This window comes from Salvelinus fontinalis, chromosome 1 (genome assembly GCF_029448725.1).
Source record: "Salvelinus fontinalis isolate EN_2023a chromosome 1, ASM2944872v1, whole genome shotgun sequence".
NCBI lineage: Eukaryota > Metazoa > Chordata > Actinopteri > Salmoniformes > Salmonidae > Salvelinus > Salvelinus fontinalis.
Window position 1 is genome coordinate 1,480,660 of NC_074665.1, and position 20,039 is coordinate 1,500,698.

The 20,039-nt window shown below is 35.3% G+C and overlaps 1 protein-coding gene across 1 annotated transcript in view; it reads left to right on the top strand.

Moving 5' to 3' along the window:
• The first annotated feature begins 4,827 nt into the window (after positions 1 to 4,827).
• Positions 4,828 to 20,039, top strand: part of egln1a (egl-9 family hypoxia-inducible factor 1a) — a 95,765-nt gene continuing 80,553 nt past the window's right edge. The window contains exon 1 of the mRNA XM_055935050.1: positions 4,828 to 5,963. Within this exon, the coding sequence (XP_055791025.1) occupies positions 5,208 to 5,963 (756 nt within the window). The 5' untranslated portion in view covers positions 4,828 to 5,207. The remainder of the gene's footprint in view (positions 5,964 to 20,039) is intronic.

The following is a 20,039-nucleotide window of genomic DNA, read 5'->3' on the forward strand; positions in this document are numbered from 1 at the left end:
TGCTGGGGACAATTACAGGTCACTCTAAAATGTGCAGTTTTGTCACACAACACAATGCCACAGATGTCTTAAGTTTTGAGGGAGGGTGCAATTGGCATGTTGACTGCAGGAATGTCCACCAGAGCTGTTGCTAGAGAATTTAATGTTAATTTCTCTACCATAAGCCGCCTCCAACGTAGTTTTAGAGAATTTGGCAGTACGTCCAACCAGCCTCACGTGTAATTCCGCCAGCCCAGGGCCTCCACATCCGGCTTCTTCACCTGCGGTATCGTCTGAGACCAGCCACCTGGACAGCTGATGCGTGCTCGTCACCAGGGTCTTAAACCGACTTCAGTGGGCAAATGCTCACCTTCAATGGCCACTGGCACAATGGAGAAGTGTGCTCTTCACGGATGTATGGCGTCATATGGTTGAGCGGTTTGCTGATGTTAACGTTGTGAACAGAGTGGCCCATGGTGGCGGTCGGGTTATGGTATTGGGCAGGAATAAGCTACGGACAGCGAACACAATGTCACCCTTTGAGCACGTTTGGGATGCTCTGGATCGACATGTATGACATCATGTTCCAGTACCCGCCTTTTATCCAGCAACTTCACACAGCCGTTGAAGAGGAGTGGGACTACATTCCACAGGCCACAATCAACATCCTGATCAACTCTATGTGAAGGAGATGAAGAGGAGTGGGACTACAATCAACATCCTGATCAACTCTATGTGAAGGAGATGAAGAGGAGTGGGACTACAATCAACAGCCTGATCAACTCTATGTGAAGGAGATGAAGAGGAGTGGGACTACAATCAACAGCCTGATCAACTCTATGTGAAGGAGATGAAGAGGAGTGGGACTACAATCAACAGCCTGATCAACTCTATGTGAAGGAGATGAAGAGGAGTGGGACTACAATCAACAGCCTGATCAACTCTATGTGAAGGAGATGAAGAGGAGTGGGACTACAATCAACAGCCTGATCAACTCTATGTGAAGGAGATGAAGAGGAGTGGGACTACAATCAACAGCCTGATCAACTCTATGTGAAGGAGATGAAGAGGAGTGGGACTACAATCAACAGCCTGATCAACTCTATGTGAAGGAGATGAAGAGGAGTGGGACTACAATCAACAGCCTGATCAACTCTATGTGAAGGAGATGAAGAGGAGTGGGACTACAATCAACAGCCTGATCAACTCTATGTGAAGGAGATGAAGAGGAGTGGGACTACAATCAACAGCCTGATCAACTCTATGTGAAGGAGATGAAGAGGAGTGGGACTACAATCAACAGCCTGATCAACTCTATGTGAAGGAGATGAAGAGGAGTGGGACTACAATCAACAGCCTGATCAACTCTATGTGAAGGAGATGAAGAGGAGTGGGACTACAATCAACAGCCTGATCAACTCTATGTGAAGGAGATGAAGAGGAGTGGGACTACAATCAACAGCCTGATCAACTCTATGTGAAGGAGATGAAGAGGAGTGGGACTACAATCAACAGCCTGATCAACTCTATGTGAAGGAGATGAAGAGGAGTGGGACTACAATCAACAGCCTGATCAACTCTATGTGAAGGAGATGAAGAGGAGTGGGACTACAATCAACAGCCTGATCAACTCTATGTGAAGGAGATGAAGAGGAGTGGGACTACAATCAACAGCCTGATCAACTCTATGTGAAGGAGATGAAGAGGAGTGGGACTACAATCAACAGCCTGATCAACTCTATGTGAAGGAGATGAAGAGGAGTGGGACTACAATCAACAGCCTGATCAACTCTATGTGAAGGAGATGAAGAGGAGTGGGACTACAATCAACAGCCTGATCAACTCTATGTGAAGGAGATGAAGAGGAGTGGGACTACAATCAACAGCCTGATCAACTCTATGTGAAGGAGATGAAGAGGAGTGGGACTACAATCAACAGCCTGATCAACTCTATGTGAAGGAGATGAAGAGGAGTGGGACTACAATCAACAGCCTGATCAACTCTATGTGAAGGAGATGAAGAGGAGTGGGACTACAATCAACAGCCTGATCAACTCTATGTGAAGGAGATGAAGAGGAGTGGGACTACAATCAACAGCCTGATCAACTCTATGTGAAGGAGATGAAGAGGAGTGGGACTACAATCAACAGCCTGATCAACTCTATGTGAAGGAGATGAAGAGGAGTGGGACTACAATCAACAGCCTGATCAACTCTATGTGAAGGAGATGAAGAGGAGTGGGACTACAATCAACAGCCTGATCAACTCTATGTGAAGGAGATGAAGAGGAGTGGGACTACAATCAACAGCCTGATCAACTCTATGTGAAGGAGATGAAGAGGAGTGGGACTACAATCAACAGCCTGATCAACTCTATGTGAAGGAGATGAAGAGGAGTGGGACTACAATCAACAGCCTGATCAACTCTATGTGAAGGAGATGAAGAGGAGTGGGACTACAATCAACAGCCTGATCAACTCTATGTGAAGGAGATGAAGAGGAGTGGGACTACAATCAACAGCCTGATCAACTCTATGTGAAGGAGATGAAGAGGAGTGGGACTACAATCAACAGCCTGATCAACTCTATGTGAAGGAGATGAAGAGGAGTGGGACTACAATCAACAGCCTGATCAACTCTATGTGAAGGAGATGAAGAGGAGTGGGACTACAATCAACAGCCTGATCAACTCTATGTGAAGGAGATGAAGAGGAGTGGGACTACAATCAACAGCCTGATCAACTCTATGTGAAGGAGATGAAGAGGAGTGGGACTACAATCAACAGCCTGATCAACTCTATGTGAAGGAGATGAAGAGGAGTGGGACTACAATCAACAGCCTGATCAACTCTATGTGAAGGAGATGAAGAGGAGTGGGACTACAATCAACAGCCTGATCAACTCTATGTGAAGGAGATGAAGAGGAGTGGGACTACAATCAACAGCCTGATCAACTCTATGTGAAGGAGATGAAGAGGAGTGGGACTACAATCAACAGCCTGATCAACTCTATGTGAAGGAGATGAAGAGGAGTGGGACTACAATCAACAGCCTGATCAACTCTGTGAAGGAGATGAAGAGGAGTGGGACTACAATCAACAGCCTGATCAACTCTATGTGAAGGAGATGAAGAGGAGTGGGACTACAATCAACAGCCTGATCAACTCTATGTGAAGGAGACGTGTCACGCTGCATGAGGCAAAATGGTGATCAAACCAGATACTGACTGGTTCTCTGATCCACTGCCTTTATAAAGGTATCTGTGACCAACAGATGCATATCTGTATTCCCAGTCATGGTAAATCTCTAGATTAAGGCCTCATTTTTTCCCCTTCAATTGACTGATTTCCTCGTGTGAACTGTAACTAAAAATCAAACTAAAATCTATGAGATTGTTGCATGTTGAATGTATTTTTGTTTAATGTTTATATTCCGGACTCTGATATTTCTCAATGACTTTCTTTTTGTATTATGTGTGTATTGCTAGAAACACTCGCATTTTGCTGCCCCTTCGATAACATCTGCAAATCTGTGTACGTGACCTATAACCTTGGATTTGATTTAACAAAAAAAGCTTTATTTTTCCCATGCACAGTAAGCTTTCAAAATGTAAAATTATGTTTTTATTAGGCCTATTCTTATAAAAACGGAGATGAGATTTTGAGGAGATCATTTCTATTATTTTATAGGCTCGGCGTTGGGTTTACATTTGACAATTATTTATTTTTTTATAGAAAGATCTAACTCTGGATGAGATCATTTTTAAATTACATTTTTATAATGAAATGGGAGCAATAACAGTAGAATATAATATATAATGTGTTATCCCCATAACAAAGTCAGGCTTTTAGATGTGCTAATATAATATATAATGTGTTATCCCCATAACAAAGTCAGGCTTTTAGATGTGCTAATAGAATATATACTGTGTTATCCCCATTACAAAGTCAGGCTTTTAGATGTGCTAATAGAATATATACTGTGTTATCCCCAGGACAAAGTCAGGCTTTTAGGTGTTGTAGAAGTGTAGGCTACTTTTTATTTTGTCTACACTATTTTCCTCAAATTAATCTTCGAATTATGATTTAAATCCTCCCGCTTTTTCTGCTGGATTTAAAGATGCACTATGGAGAAATCACTCCGCCATTTCCTGGCTGCTAAAATTCTAATAGTTTGCCTAATTTCAGTATCATTGTACCGTCTAAACCACTGTGAAATATATTTTCCATAACCCCAAAATATTGTATTTTCAGCTTTTTGAAGCTCTTGTACAAAAACCAAAAGTAAACGATGCAAAAAAACGAAACTTAAGAAATCTAAGTATAGAAATATAGCACATAGAACAGATACACAGCTTCTTCGATTTGCTTTCAATGAATGGCACATTTATGTCTCCCCAAAAGTTCCACATTGCAGGTTTAAAGGGAGGAGGACCAGCTGCCAGGGTTTCGTTGCTGACATCATAGGTGCGTTCAGGTCGCTTGAACGTTTGCTACGTTGTGAAACGGTTTCTATCCAACGACGTTTCTCCTAAACGTTCTTGTACGTTCTTGAACATACTTTGAGGTAGGTTTGCTGCCATTTGGTGGGTGTGGCGAGGTGTGACTTGAAGCAATGAGTAACGTATTTAAAGGGAAGTGTCCATGTCGACTGTGTTCCCCAACCCAACCCGTTTTTCAACTGGTCGTTCAGTACAGCACCGTTTCAGAACGTAAAAACATCCTAAACGCAGCCCGGAGGTGTAATCGTTATCATTCCAATGTGCAACTAAAACTAGAGTTTCTATTGGACAAATTCAGGTATGTCCCGCCCCGTTTTGTTCGCTTCCGTTTAAGAAACGTTTCGCAACAGAATCTGCGTAAATAATACGCCCCCGGAGAGATAAGGCGTCGTAACACTGACGGTGTTATGCTACACAGTCTGCTCGATGGCTAGCTCCGCGCTACAAGACGTCCCGAAGACTGGAATTATCCAATTGTTGGCTTCAAACGCACCTAAACTTCTATTACCGTGTAAAATAAAGTAAACAACGGAATACGTGTGATGAAATTATCGGGTCTTAAATCGTCGGGAGCTGGTTTTCCGTTTCACTCTGTGTGGCGTGGCAGGCTGGGCTCGATCTGTGTGTGGATCACTTCCAAACGAATCATTAACAGGACGCGTGTGACTGGTTGGATTTCAATACCGTAACACACTAGTTAGCTAAACGTTACTTCCAACTGCAGACATGGAGACTAAACTTAAGACTGCAGCTCAGACTGCTCTGGACTTGGAGCGAGAAAGACAGTATTGTGAACTTTGTGGGAAAATGGAGAATCTCCTCAAGTGCGGCCGGTGCCGAAACTCGTTCTACTGCAGCAAGGAGCACCAGAAGCAGCACTGGAAAATGCACAAGGTGAACTGTAAAGAATCCGAGGTAAAACCGCAGGTTTCAAAACAGAAGTCTGCTGAACCTCAGGCACCGTCTGGGGGGATAGAGGGACAGACACTACCGTCACCACAACTAAAGACACGCGTCAGACCCGAAAACACCGCATCTCCGAGCGGAGAGACTAGAATGAAAGGTTTTATAACTAACGCAGAGTGCGCTGGCTCCTCGGTCGGTAAGCCGGGCGGGTCGAATACCAAACCCAACGGACAGACCACCACCCGGTCCACGCCTCAGAATCTCGCCATTGAGTACATAGTCCCGTGTATGACTAAGCATGGGATATGTGTAGTTGACAACTTCCTCGGCGGGGAAACGGGGCTGGCCATCTTGGAAGACGTCAAATTGTTGCATAAAACCGGGAAGTTTACCGACGGTCAGCTGGTCAGTCAGAAAACGGACTCCACTAAAGACATTAGGGGAGATAAGATCACATGGATTGAGGGCCGAGAGGCCGGATGTGAGAAGATCTGCTTCCTCATGAGCCGGATGGATGATCTGGTCAGACATTGTAATGGTCAGCTGGGAAACTTTACAATAAATGGAAGGACTAAAGTAAGTAGCCAGGTTAAGTTAAAGCTGCATTATGAAACGTTTTGTCCAACCCGAACAAATTCACATAGAATTGTAAGTTATAGATCTGTCATTCTCATTGAAAGCAAGTATAAGATACTGTAGCTCTATGTGTGTGTGTTATTTCTATGCACGTCTTTACGTGTCGTTTTTGCGTTTTCTACTTTCGGTTTTGTACCCCACTGTCAAACAGCTGAAAATACAATATTTTTTGCTTATGTTCAATTTATTTCACAGCGGTTTTGTTTAGATGCTACAGTGATTCTCTACTTGCTTGTTTTGTCACATCAACTGAAATTAGTCGAACTATTAGAATTTTAGCAACCAGGAAATGGCAGTGATTTCAGCATAGTGCATCTTTAAACCTGGGTATTTATAATCGTTATCTTGGCCCGTATGAAATGCAATAGTCGAGGTTGTGTCCCAAATGGCCCTTTACATTATAACGGATCTTTTTAGCAGACGCTCTCATCCATTACCGTTTAGGTGCCTTGCTCATGGGCACATCGGCAGATTTTTTTTCACCTAGTCCATTCAGGGATTCGAACCAGCAACTGGCCCAAAACTCTTACCCGCTATGCTCCCTGCCACCATAGAGCCCTATAGACCTTGGTCAAATGTAATCCACTATATAGAGTGCCGTTTGGTATGCACACGAGGTGTGGTTACAGCAGGATAACTGTTTGGTATGCACACGAGGTGTGGTTACAGCAGGATAACTGTTTGGTATGCACACAAGGTGTGGTTACAGCAGGATAACTGTTTGGTATGCACACGAGGTGTGGTTACAGCAGGATAACTGTTTGGTATGCACACGAGGTGTGGTTACAGCAGGATAACTGTTTGGTATGCACACGAGGTGTGGTTACAGCAGCATGACTGTTTGGTATGCACACGAGGTGTGGTTACAGCAGGATAACTGTTTGGTATGCACACGAGGTGTGGTTACAGCAGGATAACTGTTTGGTATGCACACGAGGTGTGGTTACAGCAGGATAACTGTTTGGTATGCACACGAGGTGTGGTTACAGCAGCATGACTGTTTGGTATGCACACGAGGTGTGGTTACAGCAGGATAACTGTTTGGTATGCACACGAGGTGTGGTTACAGCAGGATAACTGTTTGGTATGCACACGAGGTGTGGTTACAGCAGGATAACTGTTTGGTATGCACACGAGGTGTGGTTACAGCAGGATAACTGTTTGGTATGCACACGAGGTGTGGTTACAGCAGGATAACTGTTTGGTATGCACACGAGGTGTGGTTACAGCAGGATAACTGTTTGGTATGCACACGAGGTGTGGTTACAGCAGGATAACTGTTTGGTATGCACACGAGGTGTGGTTACAGCATGTTTCCATACACCTTAGAATTACATATAGACTTACTACACAATGGTATATCATATAGACCTACTACACAATGGTATATCATATAGACCTATTACACAATGGTATATCATATAGACCTACTACACAATGGTATATCATATAGACCTACTACTACACAATGGTATATCATATAGACCTACTACACAATGGTATATCATATAGACCTACTACACAATGGTATATCATATAGACCTACTACACAATGGTATATCATATAGACCTACTACACAATGGTATATCATATAGACCTACTACACAATGGTATATCATATAGACCTACTACACAATGGTATATCATATAGACCTACTACACAATGGTATATCATATAGACCTACTACACAATGGTATATCATATAGACCTATTACACAATGGTATATCATATAGACCTACTACTACACAATGGTATATCATATAGACCTATTACACAATGGTATATCATATAGACCTACTACACAATGGTATATCATATAGACCTACTACACAATGGTATATCATATAGACTACTACACAATGGTATATCATATAGACTACTACACAATGGTATATCATATAGACCTACTACACAATGGTATATAATATAGACTACTACACAATGGTATATCATATAGACCTACTACTACACAATGGTATATCATATAGACCTACTACACAATGGTATATCATATAGACCTACTACACAATGGTATATAATATAGACTACTACACAATGGTATATCATATAGACCTACTACACAATGGTATATCATATAGACCTACTACACAATGGTATATCATATAGACCTACTACACAATGGTATATCATATAGATCTACTACACAATGGTATATAATATAGATCTACTACACAATGGTATATCATATAGACCTATTACACAATGGTATATCATATAGACCTACTACTACACAATGGTATATCATATAGACCTATTACACAATGGTATATCATATAGACCTATTACACAATGGTATATCATATAGATCTACTACACAATGGTATATAATATAGATCTACTACACAATGGTATATCATATAGACCTACTACACAATGGTATATCATATAGACCTATTACACAATGGTATATCATATAGACCTATTACACAATGGTATATCATATAGATCTACTACACAATGGTATATCATATAGATCTACTACACAATGGTATATAATATAGATCTACTACACAATGGTATATCATATAGACCTACTACACAATGGTATATCATATAGACCTACTACACAATGGTATATAATATAGATCTACTACACAATGGTATATCATATAGACCTACTACACAATGGTATATCATATAGACCTACTACACAATGGTATATCATATAGACCTACTACACAATGGTATATCATATAGACTACTACACAATGGTATATCATATAGACTACTACACAATGGTATATCATATAGACCTACTACACAATGGTATATAATATAGACTACTACACAATGGTATATCATATAGACCTACTACTACACAATGGTATATCATATAGACCTACTACACAATGGTATATCATATAGACCTACTACACAATGGTATATAATATAGACTACTACACAATGGTATATCATATAGACCTACTACACAATGGTATATCATATAGACCTACTACACAATGGTATATCATATAGACCTACTACACAATGGTATATCATATAGATCTACTACACAATGGTATATAATATAGATCTACTACACAATGGTATATCATATAGACCTATTACACAATGGTATATCATATAGACCTACTACTACACAATGGTATATCATATAGACCTATTACACAATGGTATATCATATAGACCTACTACACAATGGTATATCATATAGACCTACTACACAATGGTATATCATATAGACTACTACACAATGGTATATCATATAGACTACTACACAATGGTATATCATATAGACCTACTACACAATGGTATATAATATAGACTACTACACAATGGTATATCATATAGACCTACTACTACACAATGGTATATCATATAGACCTACTACACAATGGTATATCATATAGACCTACTACACAATGGTATATAATATAGACTACTACACAATGGTATATCATATAGACCTACTACACAATGGTATATCATATAGACCTACTACACAATGGTATATCATATAGACCTACTACACAATGGTATATCATATAGATCTACTACACAATGGTATATAATATAGATCTACTACACAATGGTATATCATATAGACCTATTACACAATGGTATATCATATAGACCTACTACTACACAATGGTATATCATATAGACCTATTACACAATGGTATATCATATAGACCTATTACACAATGGTATATCATATAGATCTACTACACAATGGTATATAATATAGATCTACTACACAATGGTATATCATATAGACCTACTACACAATGGTATATCATATAGACCTATTACACAATGGTATATCATATAGACCTATTACACAATGGTATATCATATAGATCTACTACACAATGGTATATCATATAGATCTACTACACAATGGTATATAATATAGATCTACTACACAATGGTATATCATATAGACCTACTACACAATGGTATATCATATAGACCTACTACACAATGGTATATCATATAGACCTACTACTACACAATGGTATATCATATAGATCTACTACACAATGGTATATCATATAGACCTACTACACAATGGTATATCATATAGACCTATTACACAATGGTATATCATATAGACCTACTACACAATGGTATATCATATAGATCTACTACACAATGGTATATCATATAGATCTACTACACAATGGTATATCATATAGACCTACTACACAATGGTATATCATATAGACCTATTACTACACAATGGTATATCATCATCATATAGACCTACTACACAATGGTATATAATATAGACTACTACACAATGGTATATAATATAGATCTACTACACAATGGTATATCATATAGACCTACTACACAATGGTATATAATATAGACTACTACACAATGGTATATAATATAGATCTACTACACAATGGTATATCATATAGACCTATTACACAATGGTATATCATATAGACCTACTACACAATGGTATATCATATAGACCTACTACTACACAATGGTATATCATATAGATCTACTACACAATGGTATATCATATAGACCTACTACACAATGGTATATCATATAGACCTATTACACAATGGTATATCATATAGACCTACTACACAATGGTATATCATATAGATCTACTACACAATGGTATATCATATAGATCTACTACACAATGGTATATCATATAGACCTACTACACAATGGTATATCATATAGACCTATTACTACACAATGGTATATCATCATCATATAGACCTACTACACAATGGTATATAATATAGACTACTACACAATGGTATATAATATAGATCTACTACACAATGGTATATCATATAGACCTACTACACAATGGTATATCATATAGACTTACTACACAATGGTATATCATATAGACCTACTACACAATGGTATATCATATAGACCTATTACACAATGGTATATCATATAGACCTACTACACAATGGTATATCATATAGATCTACTACACAATGGTATATCATATAGATCTACTACACAATGGTATATCATATAGACCTACTACACAATGGTATATCATATAGACCTATTACTACACAATGGTATATCATCATCATATAGACCTACTACACAATGGTATATAATATAGACTACTACACAATGGTATATAATATAGATCTACTACACAATGGTATATCATATAGACCTACTACTACACAATGGTATATCATATAGACCTACTACACAATGGTATATCATATAGACCTACTACACAATGGTATATCATATAGACCTACTACATAATGGTATATCATATAGATCTACTACACAATGGTATATCATATAGACCTACTACTACACAATGGTATATCATATAGATCTACTACACAATGGTATATCATATAGACCTACTACACAATGGTATATCATATAGACCTATTACTACACAATGGTATATCATCATCATATAGACCTACTACACAATGGTATATCATATAGACCTACTACACAATGGTATATCATATAGACCTACTACACAATGGTATATCATATAGATCTACTACACAATGGTATATCATATAGATCTACTACACAATGGTATATCATATAGACCTACTACACAATGGTATATCATATAGACCTATTACTACACAATGGTATATCATCATCATATAGACCTACTACACAATGGTATATAATATAGACTACTACACAATGGTATATAATATAGATCTACTACACAATGGTATATCATATAGACCTACTACTACACAATGGTATATCATATAGACCTACTACACAATGGTATATCATATAGACCTACTACACAATGGTATATCATATAGACCTACTACATAATGGTATATCATATAGATCTACTACACAATGGTATATCATATAGACCTACTACTACACAATGGTATATCATATAGATCTACTACACAATGGTATATCATATAGACCTACTACACAATGGTATATCATATAGACCTATTACTACACAATGGTATATCATCATCATATAGACCTACTACACAATGGTATATAATATAGACTACTACACAATGGTATATAATATAGATCTACTACACAATGGTATATCATATAGACCTACTACTACACAATGGTATATCATATAGACCTACTACACAATGGTATATCATATAGACCTACTACACAATGGTATATCATATAGACCTACTACATAATGGTATATCATATAGATCTACTACACAATGGTATATCATATAGACCTACTACACAATGGTATATCATATAGACCTACTACACAATGGTATATCATATAGACCTACTACACAATGGTATATCATATAGACCTACTACACAATGGTATATCATATAGACCTACTACACAATGGTATATCATATAGACCTACTACTACACAATGGTATATCATATAGACCTACTACTACACAATGGTATATCATATAGACCTACTACTACACAATGGTATATCATATAGACCTACTACACAATGGTATATCATATAGACCTACTACACAATGGTATATCATATAGACCTACTACTACACAATGGTATATCATATAGACCTACTACTACACAATGGTATATCATATAGACCTACTACTACACAATGGTATATCATATAGACCTACTACACAATGGTATATCATATAGACCTACTACACAATGGTATATCATATAGATCTACTACACAATGGTATATCATATAGATCTACTACACAATGGTATATCATATAGACCTACTACACAATGGTATATCATATAGACCTACTACACAATGGTATATCATATAGACCTACTACACAATGGTATATCATATAGACCTACTACACAATGGTATATCATATAGACCTACTACTACACAATGGTATATCATATAGACCTACTACACAATGGTATATCATATAGACCTACTACACAATGGTATATCATATAGACCTACTACACAATGGTATATCATATAGACCTACTACACAATGGTATATCATATAGACCTACTACTACACAATGGTATATCATATAGACCTACTACACAATGGTATATCATATAGACCTACTACACAATGGTATATCATATAGACCTACTACACAATGGTATATCATATAGACCTACTACACAATGGTATATCATATAGATCTACTACACAATGGTATATAATATAGACCTACTACACAATGGTATATCATATAGACCTACTACACAATGGTATATAATATAGATCTACTACACAATGGTATATCATATAAATCTACTACACAATGGTATATCATATAGATCTACTACACAATGGTATATCATATAGACCTACTACACAATGGTATATCATATAGACCTACTACACAATGGTATATCATATAGACCTACTACACAATGGTATATCATATAGACCTACTACACAATGGTATATCATATAGACCTACTACACAATGGTATATCATATAGACCTACTACTACACAATGGTATATCATATAGACCTACTACACAATGGTATATCATATAGACCTACTACACAATGGTATATCATATAGACCTACTACACAATGGTATATCATATAGATCTACTACACAATGGTATATCATATAGATCTACTACACAATGGTATATCATATAGACCTATTACTACACAATGGTATATCATCATCATATAGACCTACTACACAATGGTATATAATATAGACTACTACACAATGGTATATAATATAGATCTACTACACAATGGTATATCATATAGACCTACTACTACACAATGGTATATCATATAGACCTACTACACAATGGTATATCATATAGACCTACTACACAATGGTATATCATATAGACCTACTACATAATGGTATATCATATAGATCTACTACACAATGGTATATCATATAGACCTACTACTACACAATGGTATATCATATAGATCTACTACACAATGGTATATCATATAGACCTACTACACAATGGTATATCATATAGACCTATTACTACACAATGGTATATCATCATCATATAGACCTACTACACAATGGTATATAATATAGACTACTACACAATGGTATATAATATAGATCTACTACACAATGGTATATCATATAGACCTACTACTACACAATGGTATATCATATAGACCTACTACACAATGGTATATCATATAGACCTACTACACAATGGTATATCATATAGACCTACTACATAATGGTATATCATATAGATCTACTACACAATGGTATATCATATAGACCTACTACACAATGGTATATCATATAGACCTACTACACAATGGTATATCATATAGACCTACTACACAATGGTATATCATATAGACCTACTACACAATGGTATATCATATAGACCTACTACACAATGGTATATCATATAGACCTACTACTACACAATGGTATATCATATAGACCTACTACACAATGGTATATCATATAGACCTACTACACAATGGTATATCATATAGACCTACTACACAATGGTATATCATATAGACCTACTACACAATGGTATATCATATAGACCTACTACTACACAATGGTATATCATATAGACCTACTACACAATGGTATATCATATAGACCTACTACACAATGGTATATCATATAGACCTACTACACAATGGTATATCATATAGACCTACTACACAATGGTATATCATATAGATCTACTACACAATGGTATATCATATAGATCTACTACACAATGGTATATCATATAGACCTACTACACAATGGTATATCATATAGACCTACTACACAATGGTATATCATATAGACCTACTACACAATGGTATATCATATAGACCTACTACACAATGGTATATCATATAGACCTACTACACAATGGTATATCATATAGACCTACTACTACACAATGGTATATCATATAGACCTACTACACAATGGTATATCATATAGACCTACTACACAATGGTATATCATATAGACCTACTACACAATGGTATATCATATAGACCTACTACACAATGGTATATCATATAGACCTACTACTACACAATGGTATATCATATAGACCTACTACACAATGGTATATCATATAGACCTACTACACAATGGTATATCATATAGACCTACTACACAATGGTATATCATATAGACCTACTACACAATGGTATATCATATAGATCTACTACACAATGGTATATAATATAGACCTACTACACAATGGTATATCATATAGACCTACTACACAATGGTATATAATATAGATCTACTACACAATGGTATATCATATAGATCTACTACACAATGGTATATCATATAGATCTACTACACAATGGTATATCATATAGACCTACTACACAATGGTATATCATATAGACCTACTACACAATGGTATATCATATAGACCTACTACACAATGGTATATCATATAGACCTACTACACAATGGTATATCATATAGACCTACTACTACACAATGGTATATCATATAGACCTACTACTACACAATGGTATATCATATAGACCTACTACACAATGGTATATCATATAGACCTACTACACAATGGTATATCATATAGACCTACTACACAATGGTATATCATATAGACCTACTACACAATGGTATATCATATAGATCTACTACACAATGGTATATCATATAGATCTACTACACAATGGTATATCATATAGACCTACTACACAATGGTATATCATATAGACCTACTACACAATGGTATATCATATAGACCTACTACACAATGGTATATCATATAGACCTACTACACAATGGTATATCATATAGACCTACTACTACACAATGGTATATCATATAGACCTACTACTACACAATGGTATATCATATAGACCTACTACACAATGGTATATCATATAGACCTACTACACAATGGTATATCATATAGACCTACTACACAATGGTATATCATATAGACCTACTACACAATGGTATATCATATAGACCTACTACTACACAATGGTATATCATATAGACCTACTACACAATGGTATATCATATAGACCTACTACACAATGGTATATCATATAGACCTACTACACAATGGTATATCATATAGACCTACTACACAATGGTATATCATATAGACCTACTACACAATGGTATATCATATAGACCTACTACTACACAATGGTATATCATATAGACCTACTACTACACAATGGTATATCATATAGACCTACTACTACACAATGGTATATCATATAGACCCACTACTACACAATGGTATATCATATAGACTACTACACAATGGTATATAATATAAACCTACTACACAATGGTATATAATATAGACCTACTACACAATGGTATATAATATAGACTACTACACAATGGTATATAATATAGACTACTACACAATGGTATATAATATAGACTACTACACAATGGTATATAATATAGATCTACTACACAATGGTATATCATCATCATATAGATCTACTACACAATGGTATATCATCATCATATAGACCTACTACACAATGGTATATCATCATCATATAGATCTACTACACAATGGTATATCATCATCATATAGATCTACTACACAATGGTATATCATCATCATATAGATCTACTACACAATGGTATATCATATAGATCTACTACACAATGGTATATAATATAGATCTACTACACAATGGTATATCATCATCATATAGACCTATTACACAATGGTATATCATATAGATCTACTACACAATGGTATATCATCATCATATAGACCTACTACACAATGGTATATCATATAGATCTACTACACAATGGTATATAATATAGACCTACTACACAATGGTATATCATATAGACCTACTACACAATGGTATATCATATAGACCTACTACACAATGGTATATCATATAGACCTACTACACAATGGTATATCATATAGACCTACTACTACACAATGGTATATCATATAGACCTACTACACAATGGTATATCATATAGACCTACTACACAATGGTATATCATATAGACCTACTACACAATGGTATATCATATAGACCTACTACACAATGGTATATCATATAGACCTACTACACAATGGTATATCATATAGACCTACTACACAATGGTATATCATATAGACCTACTACTACACAATGGTATATCATATAGACCTACTACTACACAATGGTATATCATATAGACCTACTACTACACAATGGTATATCATATAGACCCACTACTACACAATGGTATATCATATAGACTACTACACAATGGTATATAATATAAACCTACTACACAATGGTATATAATATAGACCTACTACACAATGGTATATAATATAGACTACTACACAATGGTATATAATATAGACTACTACACAATGGTATATAATATAGACTACTACACAATGGTATATAATATAGATCTACTACACAATGGTATATCATCATCATATAGATCTACTACACAATGGTATATCATCATCATATAGACCTACTACACAATGGTATATCATCATCATATAGATCTACTACACAATGGTATATCATCATCATATAGATCTACTACACAATGGTATATCATCATCATATAGATCTACTACACAATGGTATATCATATAGATCTACTACACAATGGTATATAATATAGATCTACTACACAATGGTATATCATCATCATATAGACCTATTACACAATGGTATATCATATAGATCTACTACACAATGGTATATCATCATCATATAGACCTACTACACAATGGTATATCATATAGATCTACTACACAATGGTATATAATATAGACCTACTACACAATGGTATATCATCATCATATAGACCTATTACACAATGGTATATAATATAGATCTACTACACAATGGTATATAATATAGATCTACTACACAATGTTATATCATCATCATATAGACCTACTACACAATGGTATATAATATAGATCTACTACACAATGGTATATAATATAGATCTACTACACAATGGTATATAATATAGACCTACTACACAATGGTATATCATCATCATATAGACCTACTACACAATGGTATATAATATAGACTACTACACAATGGTATATAATATAGACCTATTACACAATGTTATATAATATAGATCTACTACACAATGGTATATCATATAGATCTACTACACAATGGTATATCATATAGATCTACTACACAATGGTATATCATATAGACCTACTACACAATGGTATATAATATAGATCTACTACACAATGGTATATAATATAGATCTACTACACAATGGTATATAATATAGATCTACTACACAATGGTATATCATCATCATATAGACCTATTACACAATGGTATATCATATAGACCTATTACACAATGGTATATCATATAGACCTACTACATAATGGTATATCATATAGATCTACTACACAATGGTATATCATATAGACCTACTACACAATGGTATATCATATAGATCTACTACACAATGGTATATCATCATCATATAGATCTACTACACAATGGTATATCATATAGACCTACTACACAATGGTATATCATATAGACCTACTACACAATGGTATATCATATAGACCTACTACACAATGGTATATCATATAGACCTACTACTACACAATGGTATATCATATAGACCTACTACACAATGGTATATCATATAGACCTACTACACAATGGTATATCATATAGACCTACTACACAATGGTATATCATATAGACCTACTACACAATGGTATATCATATAGACCTACTACTACACAATGGTATATCATATAGACCTACTACACAATGGTATATCATATAGACCTACTACACAATGGTATATCATATAGACCTACTACACAATGGTATATCATATAGACCTACTACACAATGGTATATCATATAGACCTACTACACAATGGTATATCATATAGACCTACTACACAATGGTATATCATATAGACCTACTACTACACAATGGTATATCATATAGACCTACTACTACACAATGGTATATCATATAGACCTACTACTACACAATGGTATATCATATAGACCCACTACTACACAATGGTATATCATATAGACTACTACACAATGGTATATAATATAAACCTACTACACAATGGTATATAATATAGACCTACTACACAATGGTATATAATATAGACTACTACACAATGGTATATAATATAGACTACTACACAATGGTATATAATATAGACTACTACACAATGGTATATAATATAGACTACTACACAATGGTATATAATATAGATCTACTACACAATGGTATATCATCATCATATAGATCTACTACACAATGGTATATCATCATCATATAGACCTACTACACAATGGTATATCATCATCATATAGATCTACTACACAATGGTATATCATCATCATATAGATCTACTACACAATGGTATATAATCATCATATAGATCTACTACACAATGGTATATCATATAGATCTACTACACAATGGTATATAATATAGATCTACTACACAATGGTATATCATCATCATATAGACCTATTACACAATGGTATATCATATAGATCTACTACACAATGGTATATCATCATCATATAGACCTACTACACAATGGTATATCATATAGATCTACTACACAATGGTATATAATATAGACCTACTACACAATGGTATATCATATAGACCTACTACACAATGGTATATCATATAGACCTACTACACAATGGTATATCATATAGACCTACTACACAATGGTATATCATATAGACCTACTACTACACAATGGTATATCATATAGACCTACTACACAATGGTATATCATATAGACCTACTACACAATGGTATATCATATAGACCTACTACACAATGGTATATCATATAGACCTACTACACAATGGTATATCATATAGACCTACTACACAATGGTATATCATATAGACCTACTACACAATGGTATATCATATAGACCTACTACTACACAATGGTATATCATATAGACCTACTACTACACAATGGTATATCATATAGACCTACTACTACACAATGGTATATCATATAGACCCACTACTACACAATGGTATATCATATAGACTACTACACAATGGTATATA